The sequence below is a fragment of the Ipomoea triloba genome, chromosome 8, assembly GCF_003576645.1.
Source record: "Ipomoea triloba cultivar NCNSP0323 chromosome 8, ASM357664v1".
NCBI lineage: Eukaryota > Viridiplantae > Streptophyta > Magnoliopsida > Solanales > Convolvulaceae > Ipomoea > Ipomoea triloba.
Window position 1 is genome coordinate 7,526,734 of NC_044923.1, and position 21,384 is coordinate 7,548,117.

At 34.3% G+C, this 21,384-nt stretch overlaps 2 protein-coding genes and 1 non-coding gene across 6 annotated transcripts in view; 2 read left to right on the forward strand and 1 right to left on the reverse strand.

Moving 5' to 3' along the window:
• LOC116027713 (RING-H2 finger protein ATL22-like) overlaps positions 1–1,776 on the forward strand; it is a 5,061-nt gene extending 3,285 nt beyond the window's left edge. Inside the window, exon 2 of the mRNA XM_031269434.1 lies at positions 1,106–1,776. Within this exon, the coding sequence (XP_031125294.1) occupies positions 1,106–1,614 (509 nt within the window). The 3' untranslated portion in view covers positions 1,615–1,776. The remainder of the gene's footprint in view (positions 1–1,105) is intronic.
• Positions 1,777–5,518: 3,742 nt separating this feature from the next.
• On the reverse strand, positions 5,519–5,589 carry TRNAG-CCC. Its single transcript has one exon. It is a non-coding gene; the product is annotated as a tRNA-Gly (tRNA).
• A 3,564-nt stretch (positions 5,590–9,153) lies between these two features.
• On the forward strand, positions 9,154–19,763 carry LOC116027429 (lysine--tRNA ligase, chloroplastic/mitochondrial-like). 4 transcript variants are annotated; one of them, XM_031269058.1, is made up of 18 exons: positions 9,154–9,321; positions 9,741–9,794; positions 10,048–10,188; positions 12,314–12,379; positions 12,607–12,876; positions 13,268–13,486; positions 13,742–13,853; positions 14,087–14,195; positions 14,590–14,647; positions 15,531–15,599; positions 15,809–15,916; positions 16,406–16,498; positions 16,690–16,794; positions 17,474–17,680; positions 17,925–18,019; positions 18,154–18,244; positions 18,828–18,998; positions 19,329–19,763. In XM_031269058.1, the coding sequence occupies exons 5-18, from the start codon at positions 12,637–12,639 to the stop codon at positions 19,431–19,433; spliced, it is 1,782 nt and encodes a 593-aa protein (XP_031124918.1). In that variant the 5' UTR covers positions 9,154–9,321; positions 9,741–9,794; positions 10,048–10,188; positions 12,314–12,379; positions 12,607–12,636; the 3' UTR covers positions 19,434–19,763. The 4 variants fall into 4 exon arrangements, with proteins under 4 accessions (XP_031124918.1, XP_031124917.1, XP_031124919.1 ...); XM_031269057.1 differs by lacking the exon at positions 10,048–10,188; XM_031269059.1 differs by lacking the exon at positions 9,741–9,794.
• The last annotated feature ends 1,621 nt before the right edge of the window (positions 19,764–21,384 follow it).

Genomic DNA, 21,384 nt, shown 5'->3' on the forward strand with positions numbered 1-21,384 from the left:
AAATAGGCTCATTAAGAGAATACTTGAGGTTAATTTTTACAATGCAAAAAAGTTCATTTTATCAATATTACAAGTCAATCAATAAACAACTAAGATTAAAAAAATTATTAATATGAGTATTATTTAAAAGATTTCAATAAAATATTTTTAATAATACATTTTGTAACGTTGATTTTATTTTTACAAAAATAAAGAATAATATGTGTAAATGATAATATGCAAAATGGTGTCATCTTAATGAACTAACAATATTGTTATAATGAACATAGAATATTATAATAATAAACCACAGTTAATGACATTTTTTAAATAAAAATACAATATTATAATAATGAATCATGGTCCATGATATTTTTTTGAGTAAATCCACCAGGTCTTCTCCGTCTGTTTAACGGTTCGGGTCCATGATATAATTTGCCTAAAATTAATTGGTGAATATAATCATAAACTTAAGGTATGAGATTATAAGTTTTGATGCCCTTTTAAAATAATTATATTAATAATTGATTCGAAAAATTATACTTTTAATTCCTCAATTGTTGCGTATTATGCAATTTAAGCGATTTACTTATGCTTTTAAAGTTTTATTCTCTCAATTGTTTTTAATATTGTCAATCCAATCCCATAATTAATAGATTGTTAACCTTCACCCCATTCATGGACGGATCCAGTATGGGGTAGTGGGGGCAGTTGCCCCCTCCCCCATCCCACCTCATTCCTTATATATAAAGGGCCATTATATATATATATATATATATATATATATATATATATATATATATATATATTATTCAAAGATAAAGTAACTTAGATGATTAACTATGTATGTTTTGTAATTAAGGTCAAGAGAAGTTGAATCTCCCTTACCTCACTGGACCGCCTTAAGTCCTTAACTCCGTTTATAGTTTTGTGTGGGTCTTTTTTAAATTTCACACATAGTTACCAAGTGCTATTAACCGAAGAACTAGAATGATAACATTAAAAACAACTAAGTAACTTGACTTGTAAAATTTAAAATGAAGAATATAATTAAATTGCATATTGAGCAACAATACAATCCAACTATAAATATTTTTTGCTTAAAAAGTTTGTATATATACGACAGGGATTCCAAGGAGTGCGGAGTATGGGATTATTGTGGGTGCAGCAATACCTAGCCTTCTCTGCATAATCGGACTACTATTTTGCGGTTGCCGGAAAATCAAGAACTTCACCCTAATAAACTCCCATAACAGCAGCCAGGTAATATCCGAGCTTCCCATCATCACCATCATGGAACTGCCGCCAATGCCCACCGCCGGCGCCGGACTGGATGTACTAACAATCCAATCCTACCCAAAGATGATTCTGGGCGAGAGCTGGGAACTTCCGAAGCCAAATGGAAATACTTGTCCAATATGCTTGTCGGAGTACCAGGCGGAAGAGATCCTGAGGAGTATACCGGATTGCAACCATTATTTCCACGCTAATTGCATCGATGAGTGGCTTGGGCTGAATGCCACTTGCCCCTTGTGCCGGAAATCGCCGGAGAGTTTGGGGACTGAATCATCACACTTATCTTCTTCACTGTCGCTATCATCATCAACTTATTCGCCAACATCGTCGGCTTCATGAGTTCTTAGATTGTTAGGGGTCGTGAATATGATTAATACAAATATATATGTGCATGTAGTATATATATGATGAAGAATTCTTATATTTATATAAGTCTCACAAGTCACACCTTTATATTATTGATACAAGATTACAAGTGTCGAGCCTTTGAACACATTACAATAGGAAAATATAAAACATGATAATACATTTAGCGGATAACAATGTATGGCTTATTAAAAATCCTTCTGGTGTCTAACCTTTTCTTTATATTTAGTTATTGTATAGACTATTTCTATTCTTGTTGTAACTGTAGTCTATTTCCTTGGGTTTTTGTACTATATATTGTAATTCTCTTGAGTAGTGAATACATGTGTTTTCATCCCTCTTTCATGGTATCAGAGCCTTGAATACTATTACGAGTTTTTTTTTCTTCTTTTTTTTTTCCACCACCTCTTTTTCCATATCATCAATGGCAACAACCACCATCACTCAACTCACCGCCCCTTCTCACTTTCCCATCAAACTCACATCTTTCAACTATCCGGTGTGGAAAACACAGGTGGAATCTGTTCTAATCGGACTAGACTTATTCTGCTATGTTAACGGCACAAATCGCGCTCCGGAAAAATTTTTCGATGAGGCGCGCACAACTGTCAATCCAGCTTACACCTTGTGGTATCATCAAAACCGTATTATCCTCAGCGCATTGCTAGGAAGTTGTTCCGACACTCTTCAACCGGTTATTGCTTCAGCCTTGTCTATTGAAGATGCATGGACCCGCCTGGCCACCAACTGTGCCGCTTCATCTCGTGGCCGGGTCGTCTCCCTGAAAGCTAAGCTTGCAAAAAATCCAAAAGGGAGTCGCTCAATTACTGATTTCATGCGTGACATGAGGTCCATTGCCGATGATTTGGCTCTTGCCCAAAACCCAATGACAGAGGAGGATCTTGTCATTAATGTTATCACTCAGCTTGGAGATGAATTTAACCCCATTGTTGCTGCTCTTCGGTGCAGAGACTCTCCCATCTCTTATGGAGAATTATCTGATGTGTTGCAAGATTATGAGAGGTTGTTGCGTGATAATGAGCAACAATCTGTCATTGCTACTGCCAATGCCACTCAACGGAGAACTGGGCCACCCCAACATCCCTCTACTAGTGTTGTTGATCAGCAAAATAACACTCCCAATTTTCGCCGCAACAGGAATAATTTTTCTGGATAGAATGGTCGCCCGAACCAAGGGCGTTTTGGTGCTAATCGTAACTCTCGTTTTTGCAGATTCTTTGACGTTCAGGGACATGATGCCAAATTCTGTCGAAAGTTGGCAAAATTCATTAAGGAGAATAATATTACTCTTGAGTCTCACCATGCAGTTACAATGCAGTCACCAACGGTACACACTACTGCAGCCTCAGCTGTGCCGCAACAACCATGGCTAATGGACACTGGGGCGTCACATCATACTGTGAGCAATCCGGGAACTATGCAATTCTTTGTGGACTACTCAGGTCCTGACGAGATTGTGCTTGGTGACGGTAACTCTCTACCCATAACCCATACTGGTTCAGTTTCATTACCCTCTGTTAATGGTTCTTTTCAGTTGTCTGATGTTCTCTGCGTCCCAAAGCTCCAGAAAAATCTTGTGTCTGTCTCTAAGTTTTGTCAATCTAATTCTGTTTCAAGTTGAGTTTTTTGACTCATTTTTTATTGTTAAGGATCCGCTAACGGGGGCGCAACTGGCGCGAGGTGAAACTGAACATGGCGTCTACAAGTTCCCATTATCAGTGTGTCCACAAGTCAATGCCGCCTCTCGTGTTTCAGTTTCAAATTGGCATCATAGGTTTGGCCATCCGTCTACTAAAACTCTTGCCTATATGTTGCGGTGTAATAACATTAATGTTGATAAGAAATTATTAGATTCCTTCCATTGTATGGCCTGTGGAATTCATAAAAGCCAAAAACTTCAATTTTCCTTTAATTCTATGACAAGCTCAAAACCACTTCAATTAATTTATTCAGATGTCTGGAGCACTTCTGAAACTTCTATAGATGGTTTCAAGTATTATATTTTATTCGTTGATCATTATACCAAGTACATTTGGTTGTATCCACTGCGTAACAAGTCAGATGTTTCCCAAATATTTCTTCAATTTAACATGTGTTTTCATCCCTCTTTCATGGCTAGCTAGTGACTACACACTAAGAGCACCAATGGAGTTATACGGAGATGTGACTACACACTAAGAGCACCAATGGAGTTATGGAGATTTGGTGGTTTTTGGAATAGTTCTTTTAACGAGGTTTTCTCCTCATAGGAGACCGGTGGGTTTGAGGATCGAACCTCCAACCTCTCGGCTGTAGGTAGAGCACTCTTAACATTTGGGCTGTCTTAACGAGGTTTTGGAATAGTGATATATGAGATGGAGGTGAGTGAGAGAAAAAAAGGGATCCCGGCAAAGCCAAGTTATTAGAACAATAGAATAATTTTTTTTACCCTCCGTTGTGCGCGTTTCACGCACAGCAGGCGCTGAATTTTTAATGGGAAAAGTAGAGAGAAAAAAAAAAAAGAAAAGATTTAACGCACACAGGAGCATGTGTAGTCTGTTGGGTGCTGTTGGTGTGGACAACCAATCGTTATATCGTGAACCATGGTAGCTTTGTGGACCATCGTCCAAAAAGACACCATTTCCTTAAGTAAAAAAACTGTTGTCGTAACATCTTTAACGGAGGACAAGTAGTGTTTAGTATCACATTCCCTATATGGATCAACACCTTGAAATACTTGCAGGTTCTATAAATTTATTTAGCTCCTAATACTACAATCAACTAAGAACCCACAACCTCGCCTAATAACATTGATGAGTTGGGTACTAACGGTCTCATGTTCGGCTTAAGCCCATTCTAGTACATTATTGAGGGATGCATTTACGAAAAAATTTACTGTGGACCATGGTCCATGAAGCAAAATGACGTCGTATCATTTTAATTACACTTCAATTTCATTTGACAATATATATTATTGTATGAGCTATGTTTTGTTGTTTCATTTTTCACACACCCTAATTTCATTATAGTAACATTGAAGTAGCATTTTAATTACACTTCAAGTTCATTTGAAAACTTACATTATTGCATGAGCTCTGTTTTTCAATTTCATTTTTCAAACACACTAGTTTTATTATAGAAATATTAAAGTAACATTTTAATTATATTACAGTTTCATTTAACAATAATATACTTATTTGTAAAGTGATACATTATTGGTTCACGGAAATGGGAAAAAAAAAATCGATATCGTATTGGATCAAGGTCGACATAGCACTTTGTGAATCATGATCCACTGTATGACAGTTGTACATTTACTCATCTTTGAAAATGATAACTGGATGATTTATTTCCATATTTAAAGGATTACTTTCCTTATGTGTTAGGAAATAAATTTATAATCATTGTACACAATTTATGGGATTTACCTTCCTAATTTAGGCCAAGTGCCTTAATTACTTTTTGGAGTTGTATAAATACTATAAAAAAGAACTTGCAAATGGTTCGTAATACTCTTATCTTAAGCAAAAATAATAATAATAATAATAATAATAATAATAATAATAATAATAATAATAATAATAATGCATTCCATACTTTCTTAAATTGTGTAGATTCTATTCACATATTTCCAATTAATAGTGTTGACCAACCGACAACTACTTAGGTCGTGAACTAATAAACATGTTTTCCATCCTCTTATTAACTAATTGCTCAATTTGCATAATGAAAAAAATGGAAGAAAAAAACAATCAAAGCAATTTAAATTAAGGGAAAGGGGGGAGATTGACTTTCCATACTAAAAAGTAAATGAGCCGAACGTACATTAAAAAGAGAACAAATTATCATACTTCACATTTTCAAGCAAAAATACGCATGCGCATCCGGGGAATCGAACCCCGGTCAGTACCGTGGGAGGGTACTATGATACCACTACACCAGATGCGCTAGATGTGAACGACTTTTACTAACAATATATTATACTCATATTTACATTTTCTTTCTGTCTTTACAGAAATGGAGGCATCAAAATTATCCTAATCACAAAGCCGGAATTGGTCCAAACTTTGAGGGGCAATTGGCAGACTGGCAGTTCAACTCAAAACAAGAAATTCAGAAGAATTGGAAACCAATATATTCTACTGTACTTTCCTTACTCATTTCTCTGTGTACATATTTTTATATGAACATGGAGAATTAAATCAGCTTTATTCCTTTCCTTTTCATGTAATCTTATAAACATTCTAGAAATTTGTTGCTTGTTGTAGGAATATCCTTACAAGTGTTTTTGCATGTTAATTGTTACTAATAAACAACTAATTTTACCAATAAAATCGCTGACACAATCCATTAACCACTATTTGGAAAATAAAGAACCCTTGTTGCGAGTTTCCATCGACATTCCAAGAAGGCAAGAATTCGGCCCTGTGTTCTATAAATAATTAAGGTAAATTTTTGATAGCAATAGCTAGGAGATTCATTGCATTTTGAAAATACTTGAATCACACTTCAACTTATATGTAATCTATAATGACGTTTATATATTAACTACTTTTTCACTCGCATTGCGCAAATAAGATAATGCCCAATGATTATTTTTAAATAAGTATTTCAAAGTATATCAATGCAAGATTATATACGAGATTATGTTCATGCATAGGTAATTGAATGTTGAATTTGTTTATTTAAGTCACTAATTTAAAGTATATAAATGCAATATAATATATGAGAGATTAATTATAATTGTCACTAAAATAAATGTTTGCAACTTTGTAATAATGCTTGTGTAAATACTTAATCTAAGGGTGTGTTTGAAATTATTTCCCGGACTTTTGATGTTTGGCAACATCCGGAAAATGTGGTCAACGGAAAATGAGCTCATTTTTCCGGAAAATGATTTCCGGACAAAAAATCCGGAAGTCATTTTCCGGAAACGGAAAATGGCTTCGTGCGATTTTTTTTTTGTAAAAAAAAAAATAAAATTATTTCAAATTTTAAATAAATATTATTAGTTTATATATTTTTAAATTTTAAATAAAATAATAAAAATATATAATTATACATTTTTACTCATTTTCACTCATTTTCCAGAAAATGAACACAGACAGTTTTCCAGAGTACATCCAAACACCGAAAATGAACTTATTTTCTGAAAAATGACTCATTTTCCATAAAACATTTTTCTGCTTTCCAAACACATCCTAAATCTTCTTAATTCTCTTTTGGGTAGTATTGTCATTGTCTTCATCAGTACTTGCCATCTTCTTTTTATTGGTAGAATGCTATCTATGAAGTTGGTCCTTTCAGGAGGAGTAATCTATGAAGTCTGGTCCTTTCACCATCCTCATCAGATTCATCAAAAAAGCAACTCAAAATAATATAAAGTAGAACATAGTGATGGCAGATGAGAATGGAATTGGAACTCTACTTACAGACCAAATGACCAATTGTTGAATTGAAAAACAACAGCAACGTTATTAAAAATATTCTATAAAGTTTTCGAAAAAAAATATTCTATAAACATAATGCACCAGCCGGGAATCAAATCAGGGTATGTACCAGGGCAGGGTACAATTCTACCACTAGACCACTGGTGCTTTTTGTTTCAATGGCCAGTACGAGATCTTTAAACACGTATTTTAAGATCAGAAGATAACTAGAGTTCCCCCAAAAAATAAAACTTTCACCGCATACAATATACACGACTCAATGTAATTTAGAGTGTGTTTGGTTGACAAGTTTAACTATCAGGAATGCGTATAAAAAACATTGTTATTGTTTGGTTGACATGTTTTTAGAACACTACTATGGGTTTTGATTATCCCTTAATTGCAAAACTCATCCCTTAATAAAATAAGTGTTTCAATGTTTCATCCCCTTCCTACTCAACCACTTCTCCAACTATTAATAATCATTCACATTCCACCCTACTACTAAGCATGCAAAATACTTTTACCAAAATTCATTACAATTACCAAATATTTGATATCCATTCCGATTCTAATTCCCATGTGCGAACCAAGCAAACCCTAAATAATAATAATGACAATGACCTTGTGGTTAAGTAATATTTTGTGATTCTTCTAAATAAGAGGTCATGAGATCAAGTCTCATCCTAATCACAAAGTAGTAAAAAGTTGTAGAAACTTTTATACTAGTTTTTCACATGCAGTGCACGATTGTGATAATACTCAATGATGTGAACATAGGTAATTGAATGTTGAATTTGTTTATTTAAATAAGGAATAAGGGTCAAATATACTCTTGAACTATTTAGAAAAATGCAATTAAGCCATCAAACTACAAAAAGCTTCAATTGAACCCTTTAACTCAATAACAAAATGCAATTAAACCATTTTCACCTGTTATTACCTGTAACAGCCAGTTAAAAACTATATTGCTTGGCTTATCATCCTCCTTTTTCTTTTTCTTTTTTTTCGTTTTTTTTCAAAATTTGTTGGATGCCATAGCAGCTCAGCCGCATTTTCTACAACCACTACTGCCATTGTAGCCGTCATCTGGGAGAAAGTCCATCTCATGAAAACAATACAAATAACTGCCACTATCCCACTACTGCTGCTTAATTGTACTGTGAATATGGATTGCTTGGAGAATGAGCATAATGAAGGATGAAAACTCAATCTTAAATTCTCAATATTGTCGTAATGAACACAAGTTCCCAAGGGTGCCAGTATGCTTTGCTTTCGTTTGAGCTTCGTCTCAGTGGATAGTGATGGGCGGGTTGCCATGGTTACCAGCAAGGAATTTTGGATATAAAAAAAAAAAAACGCAAAGTGCCAAAGACTCAAAGAGGATGATACGGGAACCATGGTGTTTAACCTGTTGTTAACAGGTAATAATAGGTCAAAATGGCTCAATTGCATTTTTTATTGAGTTTAAGGGTTTAATCGAAACTTTTTATAGTTTGATGGCTTAATTGCATTTTTCAAAATAGTTTAAGGGTGTATTTGACCTTTATCCCTAATTTTAATGTTTGAACTAAAACACCATTAGGCCATATATATCCAAGATTTCTTCCCAATTGCAAAGCTAATGTGGATTTTTTTTTAATTTTTTAAAGACATTACATGTAACAATTTTGACAGGTCCAATTGCATTTGTTGCAATTCGACAGTCAGAATTTCAAATGCAATTCTGGTAGCTTTTTATATTTTCTTTTTTATTTTTATTTTTATTTTAATTATTATTAATACTTTATTGAAAAAATAAATTTTGTAATAAGTTGATGTGATAGCGAGACTATTTTTAAAAGAGGAGAAAAAAATTGTATACATGAAGAGTGAATAGTGAATGGTTACAAATTTTGTGATGCGACACTTTGGAAGTGAGAGAAAATTGCATGAAGGCGAATAATAACTTTAATAACTTTTTGTTAGATTTTTGGAATAGTAAAATATGAGAAATGAGTTTTTAACAAATATGAGAGGTAATTATTTTGGTATTTTTCTCCTACAAATTTTGACATGCAAGTGTGGCCCACAGTGGGAAGAGAACTGCGCCTCATCCTTTCCGAATCACTGTATTTCGTCTTCGGCTCTTCGCCGTCTGTAAAGAAAATGAAGTGAAAAAAAATAGTATCCTTTTCCTATCCGTTCTATACACATATTGACATATAGCTGCCGATTCTCAAACTCCGTTTTGCAACATCTCCGTTCAAAGGTACGCCCTCGCGAATTCTGATATACATTCGTTACACTGGGATCTATCTATCTGTATCTATGTATGCCATTTGATTCATCTGTAGTTGTACAGGTTTTGTATTTGAAGTGTATATTATCATCCATATGTGTGCGTTATGTATTATTTTTGCTGATTGTTTTGTGAAATATGAAAAATTGACGCTTGTGCTTCGATTTCAGGCTTTATTAAGTTGAAAATTAATTTGTGCTTTTTAATGGAATTTGGAAAAATAAAAATAAAGATGAAAATGAAGCCATGAATTTTTTTGAATTTGTTCAAGATGTCACTCAGCTGTCCTCTTGATATGCCTAATTATATGGATTTAAGGGAGGAAGTATTATCAAGTTTGTTTAGGAATTAGGATGGAATATTGCAGATATAAGACACTTTTTTTTTAGGTATCTTCATTCTTGGGTCTTTCAGCTCCAGAAATTGTAACAAACAAGAATTTGGTATGATTTCTTTCAATGTTTGTTTGATTTTGCAATTAATTGAAATGACTGTGGCAACCCGGATGAAGCTTGCACCACTTTGCTGATAAAAAATATATTCCTTTCTGTGGTTGATTTACATTAATGATGTAAATTACTATCAGAACATGTTATCCCCAAAACTAGCAGCTTTTCTATTCTCTCATTGACTTCCTGATAGTCATCTCTCACTTTGCTTTGATTCATCAATATGTTTTGTCTGCTTTGGTTTTAGATTTTACATCCAGGTGGTTGTGGTTGAATTTGAATCAGTGTGCCCCATATGGCTTCCTTTAGAGCATTTCTGAACAGTCCTGTTGGCCCTAAAACAACTCACTTCTGGGGTCCTGTTGCCAACTGAGGATTTGTTGTAGCTGTATGCCTTCATACTTATATATATATATATATAGTATGAGAATAATATATCTTTTTTTACATGGTATTATGTTATTACGTTAATACGTGAATATAAAAAAAATATTACCAATTAATAGATATTAGTTAATTTCTATTTTACATTTTCTTACCAAATAAGTTTTATTAATTATTTGACCAATAAAATATTTAATTAATTGACTACAAAAGTTTGGGCGGGAAAATGAAATAGGAGGATTTTACTTTTATATATAGAGTTAATACCAGCCAAGGTCCTCCGAGTTTGGTGGTTTCGCCACCTTTAGTCCTAAACTTTCAAATCGACCATATGTGATCCTCTGAGTTTCAAAATGTTACCACTTATAGTCCTAAATTTTAAAATTGACCATCTATGGTCTCCCAAGTTTCAGAATGTTACCAATCATGGTCCTCCGAGTTTCAAAATGTTACCAATCGTGGTCCAGCCGTTAATTTGTTCAATTTGCACCGTGTAAATGAAGGGAAAAAATATCCTTTCATGCTATTCTTCCATTTTTAAGTGAAAATATATCATTTGGACACAACAATGCACCTATTTTCTTTCCGATTCTTCTTCTCCAAACAGCTATTAATTCCTTCACAACAGCTATGTTATCATTTATTTGAAAAACAGATGCATTTGCTATGTCTAAATGCTATATTTTCACTTTAAAATGGAAGAATAACATGAAATGACATTTTTGCCCCTTCATTTACACAATGTTGACTGAGTAAATTAATGGTTGGTAACATTTTGAAACTACGAGGACCATGATTGATAACATTCTGAAACTCGGCGGACCATAGATGGTCAATTTTAAAGTTTTTAGGACTATAAGTGGTAACATTTTGAAACTCAGAGGACCACAGATGGTCGATTTGAAAGTTTAGGACTAAAGGTGGCGAAACCACCAAACTCGGAGGACCTTGACTGGTATTAACTCTTTATATATATTAGTATTAGTATTAGTATTAGTATGAGATTAATATGTTTTTTTTACACGGTATTATATTATTATGTTAATACGTGAATATAAAAAAAATTACCAATTAATAGATACTAGTTAATTTCTATTTTACATTTTCTTACCAAATAAGTTTTATTAATTATTTGACCAATAAAATATTTAATTAATTGACTACAAAAGTTTGGGCGGGCAATAAAATATTTAATTAATTGACTACAAAAGTTTGGGCGGGAAATAAAATATTTAATTAATTGACTACAAAAGTTTGGGCGGGAAACGAAATAGGAGGATTTTACTTTTATATATATATATTAGTATGAGATTAATATGTCTTTTTTTAATATAAAAACATATTACCAATTAATAGATATTAGTTAATTTCTATTTTACATTTTTTACCAAATAAGTTTTATTAATTATTTGACCAATAAAATATTTAATTAATTGACTACAAAAGTTTGGGCGGGAAATGAAATAGGAGGATTTTACTTTTATATATAGTATAGATAGTATAGATTAATGTGTCTTTTCTACACGTATTATGTTATTATGTTAATACGTGAATATATAAAACCAATATTACCAATTAATATATATTAGTTAATTTCTATTTTACATTTTCTTACCAAATAAGCTTTATTAATTATTCGACCAATAAAATATTTATATGCTATCTTATTCTAATGGTTTAAGTTTTCTAATGCTTTAATGATTTGAGGCTCCTCATTAGCTTTTGCTTCAAGCTGGAATTGTTGCATTCTCCCTTACCCAATCTAATAGCTTTTCATACTTAGATTGCTCAAACTTAAGTGTGTTTCCTGATATGTGTGCTAGTTTCATCCTCTGAAAATTGAATAAAAAGGAAATAAGAGCTTAGATGCCAATCAAATGTTAGGAAGGAATTAGTAAAATATAGGCTTTCACTTGTTAAGCCTTATGACTGGAGTGCTTTAAGCCTTATTACAATGGTTTATTCTTATCAAACTATAGGTTACTGCCTGCTTAGTGTAGAATTATTTTGTAGACTATTAGGTTATGCTGACCAGCTGATTGTTTCATTTCTTCCAGATTTTCAATTTTACAGTAGATACTGATTTATTTCTCTTTTCATTTTCCACTTTGTTTTTGTGTATCTCTCAGTAATATAAGGTGGAATAAGTTGCAAGATGTCATTCCTACTGAAATAAGGGAACTAAAGCAATCTCTGTAAGTTATTTCCTCTATTTTTTCTGAAGCTATCCTATTTCTTTCTAGTTTTGTTTTATCAATGAATAACTGGATGTTTGGTATATCTTCTTCAGTTACCTGAGTTTCAATAATATTTAGGGAGCTCATACGTATAGAGGGATGCTTTCTTGCTCTTTGCAAGCTGTAAGTTTATTCAAGTTTCATGTTCCAAATTACCTAACAAGTAATTTCATTTTTAATCATAGGTTTATATAAGTACGAAGCAGAGAAGAAGAATGGAGGCGCTACACCCATTCAAGCACCTCATCCACTTTGCTTCTTTGAGGTCTACCCGAGCAATTCAATTTCGAAACCCTTCTTCTTGTTTCATTGTTCACTGTTGCTCTTCTTCTTCTTCCGCCACCGCCGTCGTCACTGACAGAGCCGCCGGCCGTAACCGGCGGTCCTCGTCCAACTCTATCACCTCCACCTCCACCTCCGACAGAGAAGCCATTCGCGCCATCCGCATCAAGAAGGTAAATGAAGCTCAGCAAAATTACTCGTTTTACGCAGTGTTTGGGTCTAATACTATACTTTTAATGTATAGATGGAAGTTCAATACTTATGCTAATATCAAGAATTTCATTGGTAAGGTGAGGTAGGAACTGGGAACCAAAGTGAAGATAACTTTGATTGGCTTAACAGCCGGTCTTTTTGAAGTTTATGTGGTCGTGATTGTCTATGAATATGAATTTTGAGGAAAGCTTTTACAATATATTTTCACTGCACTTAGCAGTTGCCTATGCCATTTGGATGTATTTGGTTACGTGCAGTGTGAAAATTTGGCTATCCTTTTAATGAGAAAATATCATTTCATAAGCTACATATATGTTTTTTCTCAAGCTGAATATTTCTGCTCATATGCAGGTGGAAGAATTAAGAATCAAGGGCTTGGAACCCTATGCGTACAAGTGGGATAGGACTCATACAGCTAATCAGTTACAAGAGATTTATAAAGATCTAGGAAATGGTGAAGAGTCAAGCAATGAGAATGATTATGTCTCAATATCAGGAAGAATTGTGGCTCGCAGAGCTTTTGGAAAACTTGCGTTTTTTACCTTGAGAGATGACTCTGGGACAATTCAGGTTTGTCTTCCTAGCTGTTACTGACTATGAAATGAAAAGTTGAGCACCTGGTAACTACAATTGCTTATCTCATCCTTTTCAACTGGCATTTTTTGAACTCATCATGCATCAGTTTTTTTTGGTTTATTTAGATTATTTGATTGATATTCTTATGTTGCATCAATATTAATAAAATTATCGAATTACAGTTTCTTCACTGTATATCTGCGTGGAAATCATATCCCTTGTGCTGAAGTGAATTATTATTGGTTTTAGCTCTACTGTGAGAAGGAAAGGCTCTCCAGTGATCAATTTGACCAGTTGAAGACACTTGTTGATATAGGAGATATCTTGGGTGCTCGTGGTTCAATCAAACGCACTGAGAAAGGTAACTTGGCATTGCTGTTCTCCTACTCTTTCTTTTGCATGTTTAACCTTATTGCTGTTGCCACTGTAAAAATATATTTTCACATGAACCTGTAACTTGAAAACAGCTTGCTAGGTATATGTCATTCTATTCTCTAATCTTTCACTATCAATCTGATCTCTGTACTAGTTTGAACTGGCATCATGGAACTCTGGAGATTTAAAAGCAATTAATTTACTTATTTCCTTTTCTAGGGGAGCTATCAGTTTGTGTGAATTCATTTTCAATTCTTACGAAGTCCCTACTTCCATTGCCGGACAAATATCATGGCCTAACAGATGTAGATAAGCGCTACCGGCAGCGGTGGGAACTTCTTCTTCTTCCTCTTTTAATATCTAATAGATAGATATATGTTCATAGTGTGTTATACACTGCTTATTGATTTTTGTTGTGAGGTGACACCTAGGTGATTGGGGAATTCAACATAACTTTTCTACTTATTATGCACTTTGGCATAATTAATATATTTATGCAATAAAATATAATCATAGATTGATAGATATACTGATTATATAATTTTCTTCTTGTTGACTGTTTTAATTAGAAAGTAAGCATAAGTGATGGCATTACACTGAATGCCAAGCAGCAGCACATAAAGAACTGCATATTTCCTGTCTCTTAAAAATCATTTCCCTTGATTCTTTTATCTTTGGAACGAGTTACTCTTTGATTACAATCTTTGCCACTTAATTTTTAGGTATATAGATATGATTGCAAACCCTGAGGTAGCAGATATATTTCGGAAGAGGGCAAAGGTAGGCTAATAAACGACTTATTTTTGTTGCAATTTTTTCTTTTTAAATATTTGCTTCTATAATTTATAATCGATATTTTTTGTTACTAAGCTCATTGTAATATCAAATTTTGCCACAATGATGGGTAATTGTCAATGGATCTGTTCTTTATTATGATCACCATAATAGTGTTGGGTACTCCATTTTGTTTATAATCCTCTTATCCTCTGTGGAACTTTTCTCTATTATTTAAAGATTAGAGCAATGATTACCATGTTGGGTCAAGGCAATTTTTTTATTTTTTAATTTTCATAGGACCTCCAGTGTGAAAGAAACAATATTTCCTATTTTTTCAAAACAGATTTCACACAGAGCTGATGCATCACTTCATTCTCTTTTCAGCACCACCAAAATGATGCATGCTTGATGTACATCTGGTGCTCTGCAGCTGTACATATTTGGCCAGTAACAACTAAATATGGAATTATGCTATATTTGAATTTCATTAGTGCATCTTAAAGGATCTTTACTTGTCTTAATGATGCATGAATTCTGGAACAACTGCGCTTTTTTTTTTTTATTGCTGTGAGTATTGTCTTTCTGTTTTCTGGATTAAAAAGATATCACTCTAGAGTATTCATATTTCCCCTTGTTTGTTATTTTACTTTGCATTTACTGATTTACTATTTTTCCCTGGAGTAAATAATTTAATAGCCTTTTGCTGATTTATTGATCATCTTTTAGGTTTCTGGCATGGCTAATAGTTGAGTGTTGTTGAAGTGATGCTGCTTCTAGAACTTGTTAACCTTCATCTTGTGCTGCATATTTTCTTAGTTGATAGAGCAGATCTTTATAAATTTACTTTTCTGTGGAATAGAAAGCTCATCTTTACCTTTTTCAGTAGATTGTTTCTGAAATTCGGAGAACAGTTGAATCTTTTGGCTTTGTTGAAGTTGAAACACCAGTTCTTCAGGTTTGTGAATTTTCTTCTGGCTTTACTGTGTGGTATGCTCCAATTTCCCTTTTTGATATGATATTTTAAAGTGGATATCTAATTTCCATAATTTACGCATCTTTTTGCCTAGATTATTCTGTTTGCCATTTTTAAAAAATTCATTATCCTTTCAATACCTGTTATCTGAGTTGTAGAGTGTTTTTGTGTTTGATGGCTTCGTGTACTAGGGAGCAGCTGGTGGAGCTGAGGCTAGGCCATTTATTACTTACCATAATTCTCTTGGTAGGGATCTTTATTTGAGAATAGCAACTGAACTCCATTTGAAGAGAATGCTGGTTAGTCTTTTTCTGAGTCACCATAGTCTTCTTTAAAAAGATGTTGCTGATGTTGTACCAATTATGAAGGTAGTTTTCTGCCAATTAGTTAGCTCCTCAAAATGGTAATCAACATGATGCTAATTGCTTCTCATTTTCAATATATGTATTTTTAATCTAGCAACACCTTGAAAATATAACATTTTAGCCTTATGTGAAGAAATGAATTTATATTCATGATATGATGCTTTTGTAGTCTAATAATGTTTTTTTTTTGGGGGGGTACCATGACCCCTTGGTATCTGGTAGCTACATTGTACTCCGGCTAGTGCCAAGTCCAAGTATTACCGCACTTCATTTGGGGGAGAAGTTCTCCATGTTGCTTCATGTTTTAACTTGAGGCCTTGTATAAGAGGAACTTAGCCCCTTTCATTTGTACCACAGGTGGTTGTTGCCCACATGCATGCATGCATATGATATACCTATGAGACTTTATTCTCCTAATGACAGGTTGGCGGATTTGAAAAAGTTTATGAGATAGGCCGGATATTTAGGAATGAAGGCATATCAACGCGTCATAATCCTGAATTTACCACCATAGAGGTAATTTTTCCAATTAAGTTGGTTTGATGTTTTGTACAATAGATGGATAAGAGTATACTAAGAGTATTTTTTCAGTTAACTCTCAGTCACCATGGCAATGATGGACAACTTTTCATTTTGAGTAGCTGTGATCAGTTTTATTAGCAAAACATAAATTTCTGACCAACTTTATTATTGAAATCATTCTTTAGATGTACGAAGCATATTCAGATTATGAAAGCATGATGAATATGGCAGAAGAAATTATAACAAGATGTGCTCTTGCAGTTCATGGGAAACTTACTGTGGATTATCAGGTTTGCTTCTTGTTACTAATGCAATTTGGCTGGAACAAAATATTTAATGTAGACCCATGAACTCATGAAGATTGGTTTGGACAATGGACACGAGTGATAGCAGTTTGAAACTTTGATAGATAGTTTGAAACTTTGATAGAAATGATGAAATATATGATAATGGTATTAGGGCTCACAACCGGTTCAGGCTTGTTGGAGTTCAATGGACACAGTGTTATAGATTGAAAGGAAGAAGCTTTATGTTGTATATTTCATTCTACATGGATTATACTCATATATATACATAGACCTAAATAAATACCACCATACATTTGAAGGGAGGTTGTTAACAATAGCTCTAAGAGCTTCTGACCCTCTGAACCCTCTAACAGATGATGACTCCTAATACAGAAATTAGAATGCATGTGGTCAACTCAATTACAGCTTAATCTCAACATAGTTTGCAATGTCACAGATGTTTTCTCCATGACGAGAAGAAAACATAGGAAAGTGGTTTGGTCTTTGCTCCAAAGATCTTTAGTAATAGGATTATTTTCTATTCGAGGTGTCATTCAAAGCTCTGAGAATATGAGTTGTATTCTAATGTTTTTTTGGTCTTGGGTTGAGAGTTTGCACCCTTTTATATTTTGAATTTTTAGAGTTATAGAATGGTCATTGAGAACCGTATACTTCCTTTCAGGGTGTAGAGATTTGCCTAGAAAGACCTTGGAGGAGAGAGACAATGCATAATCTCGTGAAAGAAGCTACTGGAATTGATTTCAACCAGTTTGGTGATGATCTTACAGCTGCTAAAGAACTTGTTCTTAAAACAATTGATGTTTGTCATGACAATCAACAGAAAAGCTATATTGAAGCATCCCGATCTGTTGGCCATTTGCTTAATGAGGTTAATCTGAGTGAGCTCGAAAATCTTAGTTTTATCAATTTGCAAGTGTACAATGGGCGTCTTCTATAAGACTATACCCTCCCCCCCCACAAAAAAAAAAAAAAAAAAAACCACTATATTTTGTGTTTAACATTGAGGTTTAGGTGGAATCTATTATGCTGAGAAGTGTGCAAATTTTCTCAGCATGCTCCTTTTCATCATATATTCCTTGCAATAGTGTTCACTTTGATACCTCTTGCTTCAGGTCTTTGAGATGGTAGTGGAACCAAAGCTTCTTCAGCCAACATTTGTTTTGGACTACCCAATTGAAGTATCTCCACTTGCCAAACCCCACAGAAGGTAGGAGTATCTATTTTGGAAGAGCTCTTTAGAATGACATGCCACACATAAGATGATATTTTTACATATCTTTCTTCCAATGGCTCACAAGGAAGAGAAAAGTTGTTGATTTCTTATTTTTGACATTTTCTCAGATATTCAGGGTTAACAGAGAGATTTGAACTTTTCATTTGTGGTCGTGAGCTGGCAAACGCCTTCTCTGAATTAACTGATCCTCTCGACCAGGTATTATTGATTCTCCTCTTTTGATTTTGGCTACTTTCAACAGACAATTTAATCCATCTCATTGAGATAACTTAATTAGGCTAAGATGTTTTTTATGAGATACAAATCAATGCAATTCATGAAATTGCATTGTTGTATGAAGTAATTAGTTTTTAGTTCACAGTTACGCACATGGGTGCAATAAAAACTAGATAGTTGTGGCATTGACAACAATTATATTCTCTTTGATGGAGCCCTACAAACTGGGTGAAGTGCTGCACTTTTTTTTTTTTTGGGTGATGATGGAAACCCGCAGCCACTACCCGAGGGTGTGCACTCGGTAAACCCCGCCTTGTAACCCTAGCCAACAGAGGACCACAAGGAGGTAAACCATCCTAGGTTGCCCATAGCTGATTGGCTCAAACCAAGAGGGCTGGGATTCAAACTCGTGATCTTGTGGTTACAAGTTTGTATCCTGGGGTTACCCCTGACGCTTCACTTTTGTTACTGGCATATATATATATATATATATATATATATATATATATATATATGCATATTGACTATGCTGTGAAATTTGAATGTTGCACTGAAATTGTTGTAGAGAGGACGATTGGAAGAGCAAGTGAGGCAGCATAATGAGAAAAGAGAGGCTGCAGTTTCAGAAGCAGCTGTTGAGGGAAAGGATGACGATGACGACGACTCGTATGAAGTGACTCTTGATGAAGACTTTCTCACGGCTCTAGAATATGGGATGCCTCCCGCTTCTGGAATGGTATCTTTACCAACTACTCTGCTTTTCTTATATCTCTAGATTGTGTTAGCTGCCTTTCTTTATTGACCATTCTTCAATCTGACACAACACATTCCTTATGCTGAAGACGAACAATATCCATCATATAATAACTAAATATTATGAACGTCATTTGCTGATGCTCGGTAGGACTGTTGATGTCAACTAGCTTATACTTATTTGTTAAAACACTCGCGGCTCAATCAATTTCAGTTAGAGATTGTCTTAAACTCAAGTGTAATTTATTCCGCTGACATTAGCTGATTCGAATCAGCACTCTCCAGCCAGTACTAAACGGGGGTTGATTTTCAGGGACTTGGCATCGACAGGCTAGTAATGCTTTTAACAAACGCTGCCAGCATCCGCGATGTCATTGCTTTCCCAGTCCTCAAGGCTCAACAGAAACTTACCGAGTAGCAATGGATAGGTAGGAATTGTCTTTCCATAAGATTGGCTACTGATGCAATCAATGCAGATGGGTTCAACAAATTCTTCCATTTTTCTTCATGGGATCTTATGGGTTGTGTCACCCATGTTCTATTCTTGCTGATCTGAAGTCAATTTTGTATGTGATATGAAGAACATAATATGAAAAAGGAATTTAAGTTTGGTATATATGAACTTTATTGGCCCAGGGGAATCGAATCCGGGTTCTTCCGAAATTCTTCCCCACAAAAAGAGCTTATTTGCCACTTGAACTACCCCATTGGGTTAGGATAAGTTTAATATATAAGGGTGTCATAGTAATTTAAGTCTTTTTTTTTTTTTGAATTATATTATAATTGGAATCCAATATTATCCTCTTTTAGATGAATTCCAGCAATGGTAGGAATCTATATATAAAAAAAAAGAGAAAAAAGTGATTCGCAGGAACCAAAGAAGAAAAGACTCAGGTGTGTGCATATGTGACCTACTCATCGTGTGTGCATAAACGGATACATGTGTGTGCATTTTACTGAGTATTTTTATAATACAGGTGTGGAGAATTGTTTCAGGTGCGTGTACACTCATATGTGTGTGCGATTAAGGTGTCACACATTTCTTATGATTGCCTACACCCGTGCATGTTTACAACGTACTTTGTGACAGGTGTTTTTTTACCATGCAGTTAACCCCCTAATTATATACGTTTATTAGTGTGCATATGACGTACCCGTCGTGTGTGCATTCACGAATACATGTGTTTTTTACCACACAGTTAACCCCCTAATTATATATGTTTATTAGAATGCATATGATATACCCGTTGCGTGTGCATAAACAGATACATGTATGTGTGGGGAACCGTCTTAAGTGCGTGGTGCGCACTCATATGTGTGTGTGACTAAGGTGTCACATTTTTTATGGTTGTCGTACTTTGTGACAAATGTTTTTTACGACATAGTTAATACCCTTAATTATATATGTTTGTTAGTATGCATATGACCTAATCGTCGTGTGTGCATTAATGGATACAGGTGTGTAAGCGTTTCCAAAATACAGGTGAGGGGAACCGTTTCAGGTGCGTGTACACCTACATGTGTGTGACTAAGGTGTCACACAGTTCTTGTGGTCGTCTACTCCAGTGCATTTATGTAGCGTACTTTGTGCATTTCCTAACTCAAAGTGTGTACTTAACATTCAGAAACTGATTTTGTAGTGGGGAACAGTATAACCATGCATACTAACAACTTTGATAAGACAACACATACATTACTACAAAGAAAATAGTACTTCGTAAAACAATGTAGTAGTAAGTGCCTAAACCATCCACACCACCAACTTCATTACATCTAAAATAAATAAATGCTTTGGGGTTACACGAGTCTTCATCATAGAAAACAACCTTGGCTCCTCGTCAATCAGAACATGATAAGGAGCTTGCCAAACAGATAATGCAATAAGGGGAGAAACAAATTCCTCAGAAGGCGAACTATGTAGAGTACTATATTTTGAATATCGCCACCATTGTTTCCTGCAATTACATACACAATAATCTTAAACGTATCGTAAATTAAAAACTGAAACAAACACAACGCACGTACTATACAACATTGTTGCATCAACTATTTCTTACTAACACAACTCGACTCATTCTTACAACATACCCAAGGGTTCGCTTGGAAACCAGTAAAATGACTTCTGGAAAATGGGTCATTTTCCGGAAAACAGTTTCATTTCCTCCGGTGTTTGGATGTATTATGGAAAATCGTTTTTGTGTGTTTGGTTCATTTTATGGAAAATGGGTAATTTTCTGGAAAACAGTTTCATTTCCTTCCATGTTTGGATGTATTATGGAAAACCATTTTTGTGTGTTTGGTTCATTTTCTGGAAAATGGATAAAATTGTATAATTAAACATTGTAATTATTTTATTTAAAATATAAAAA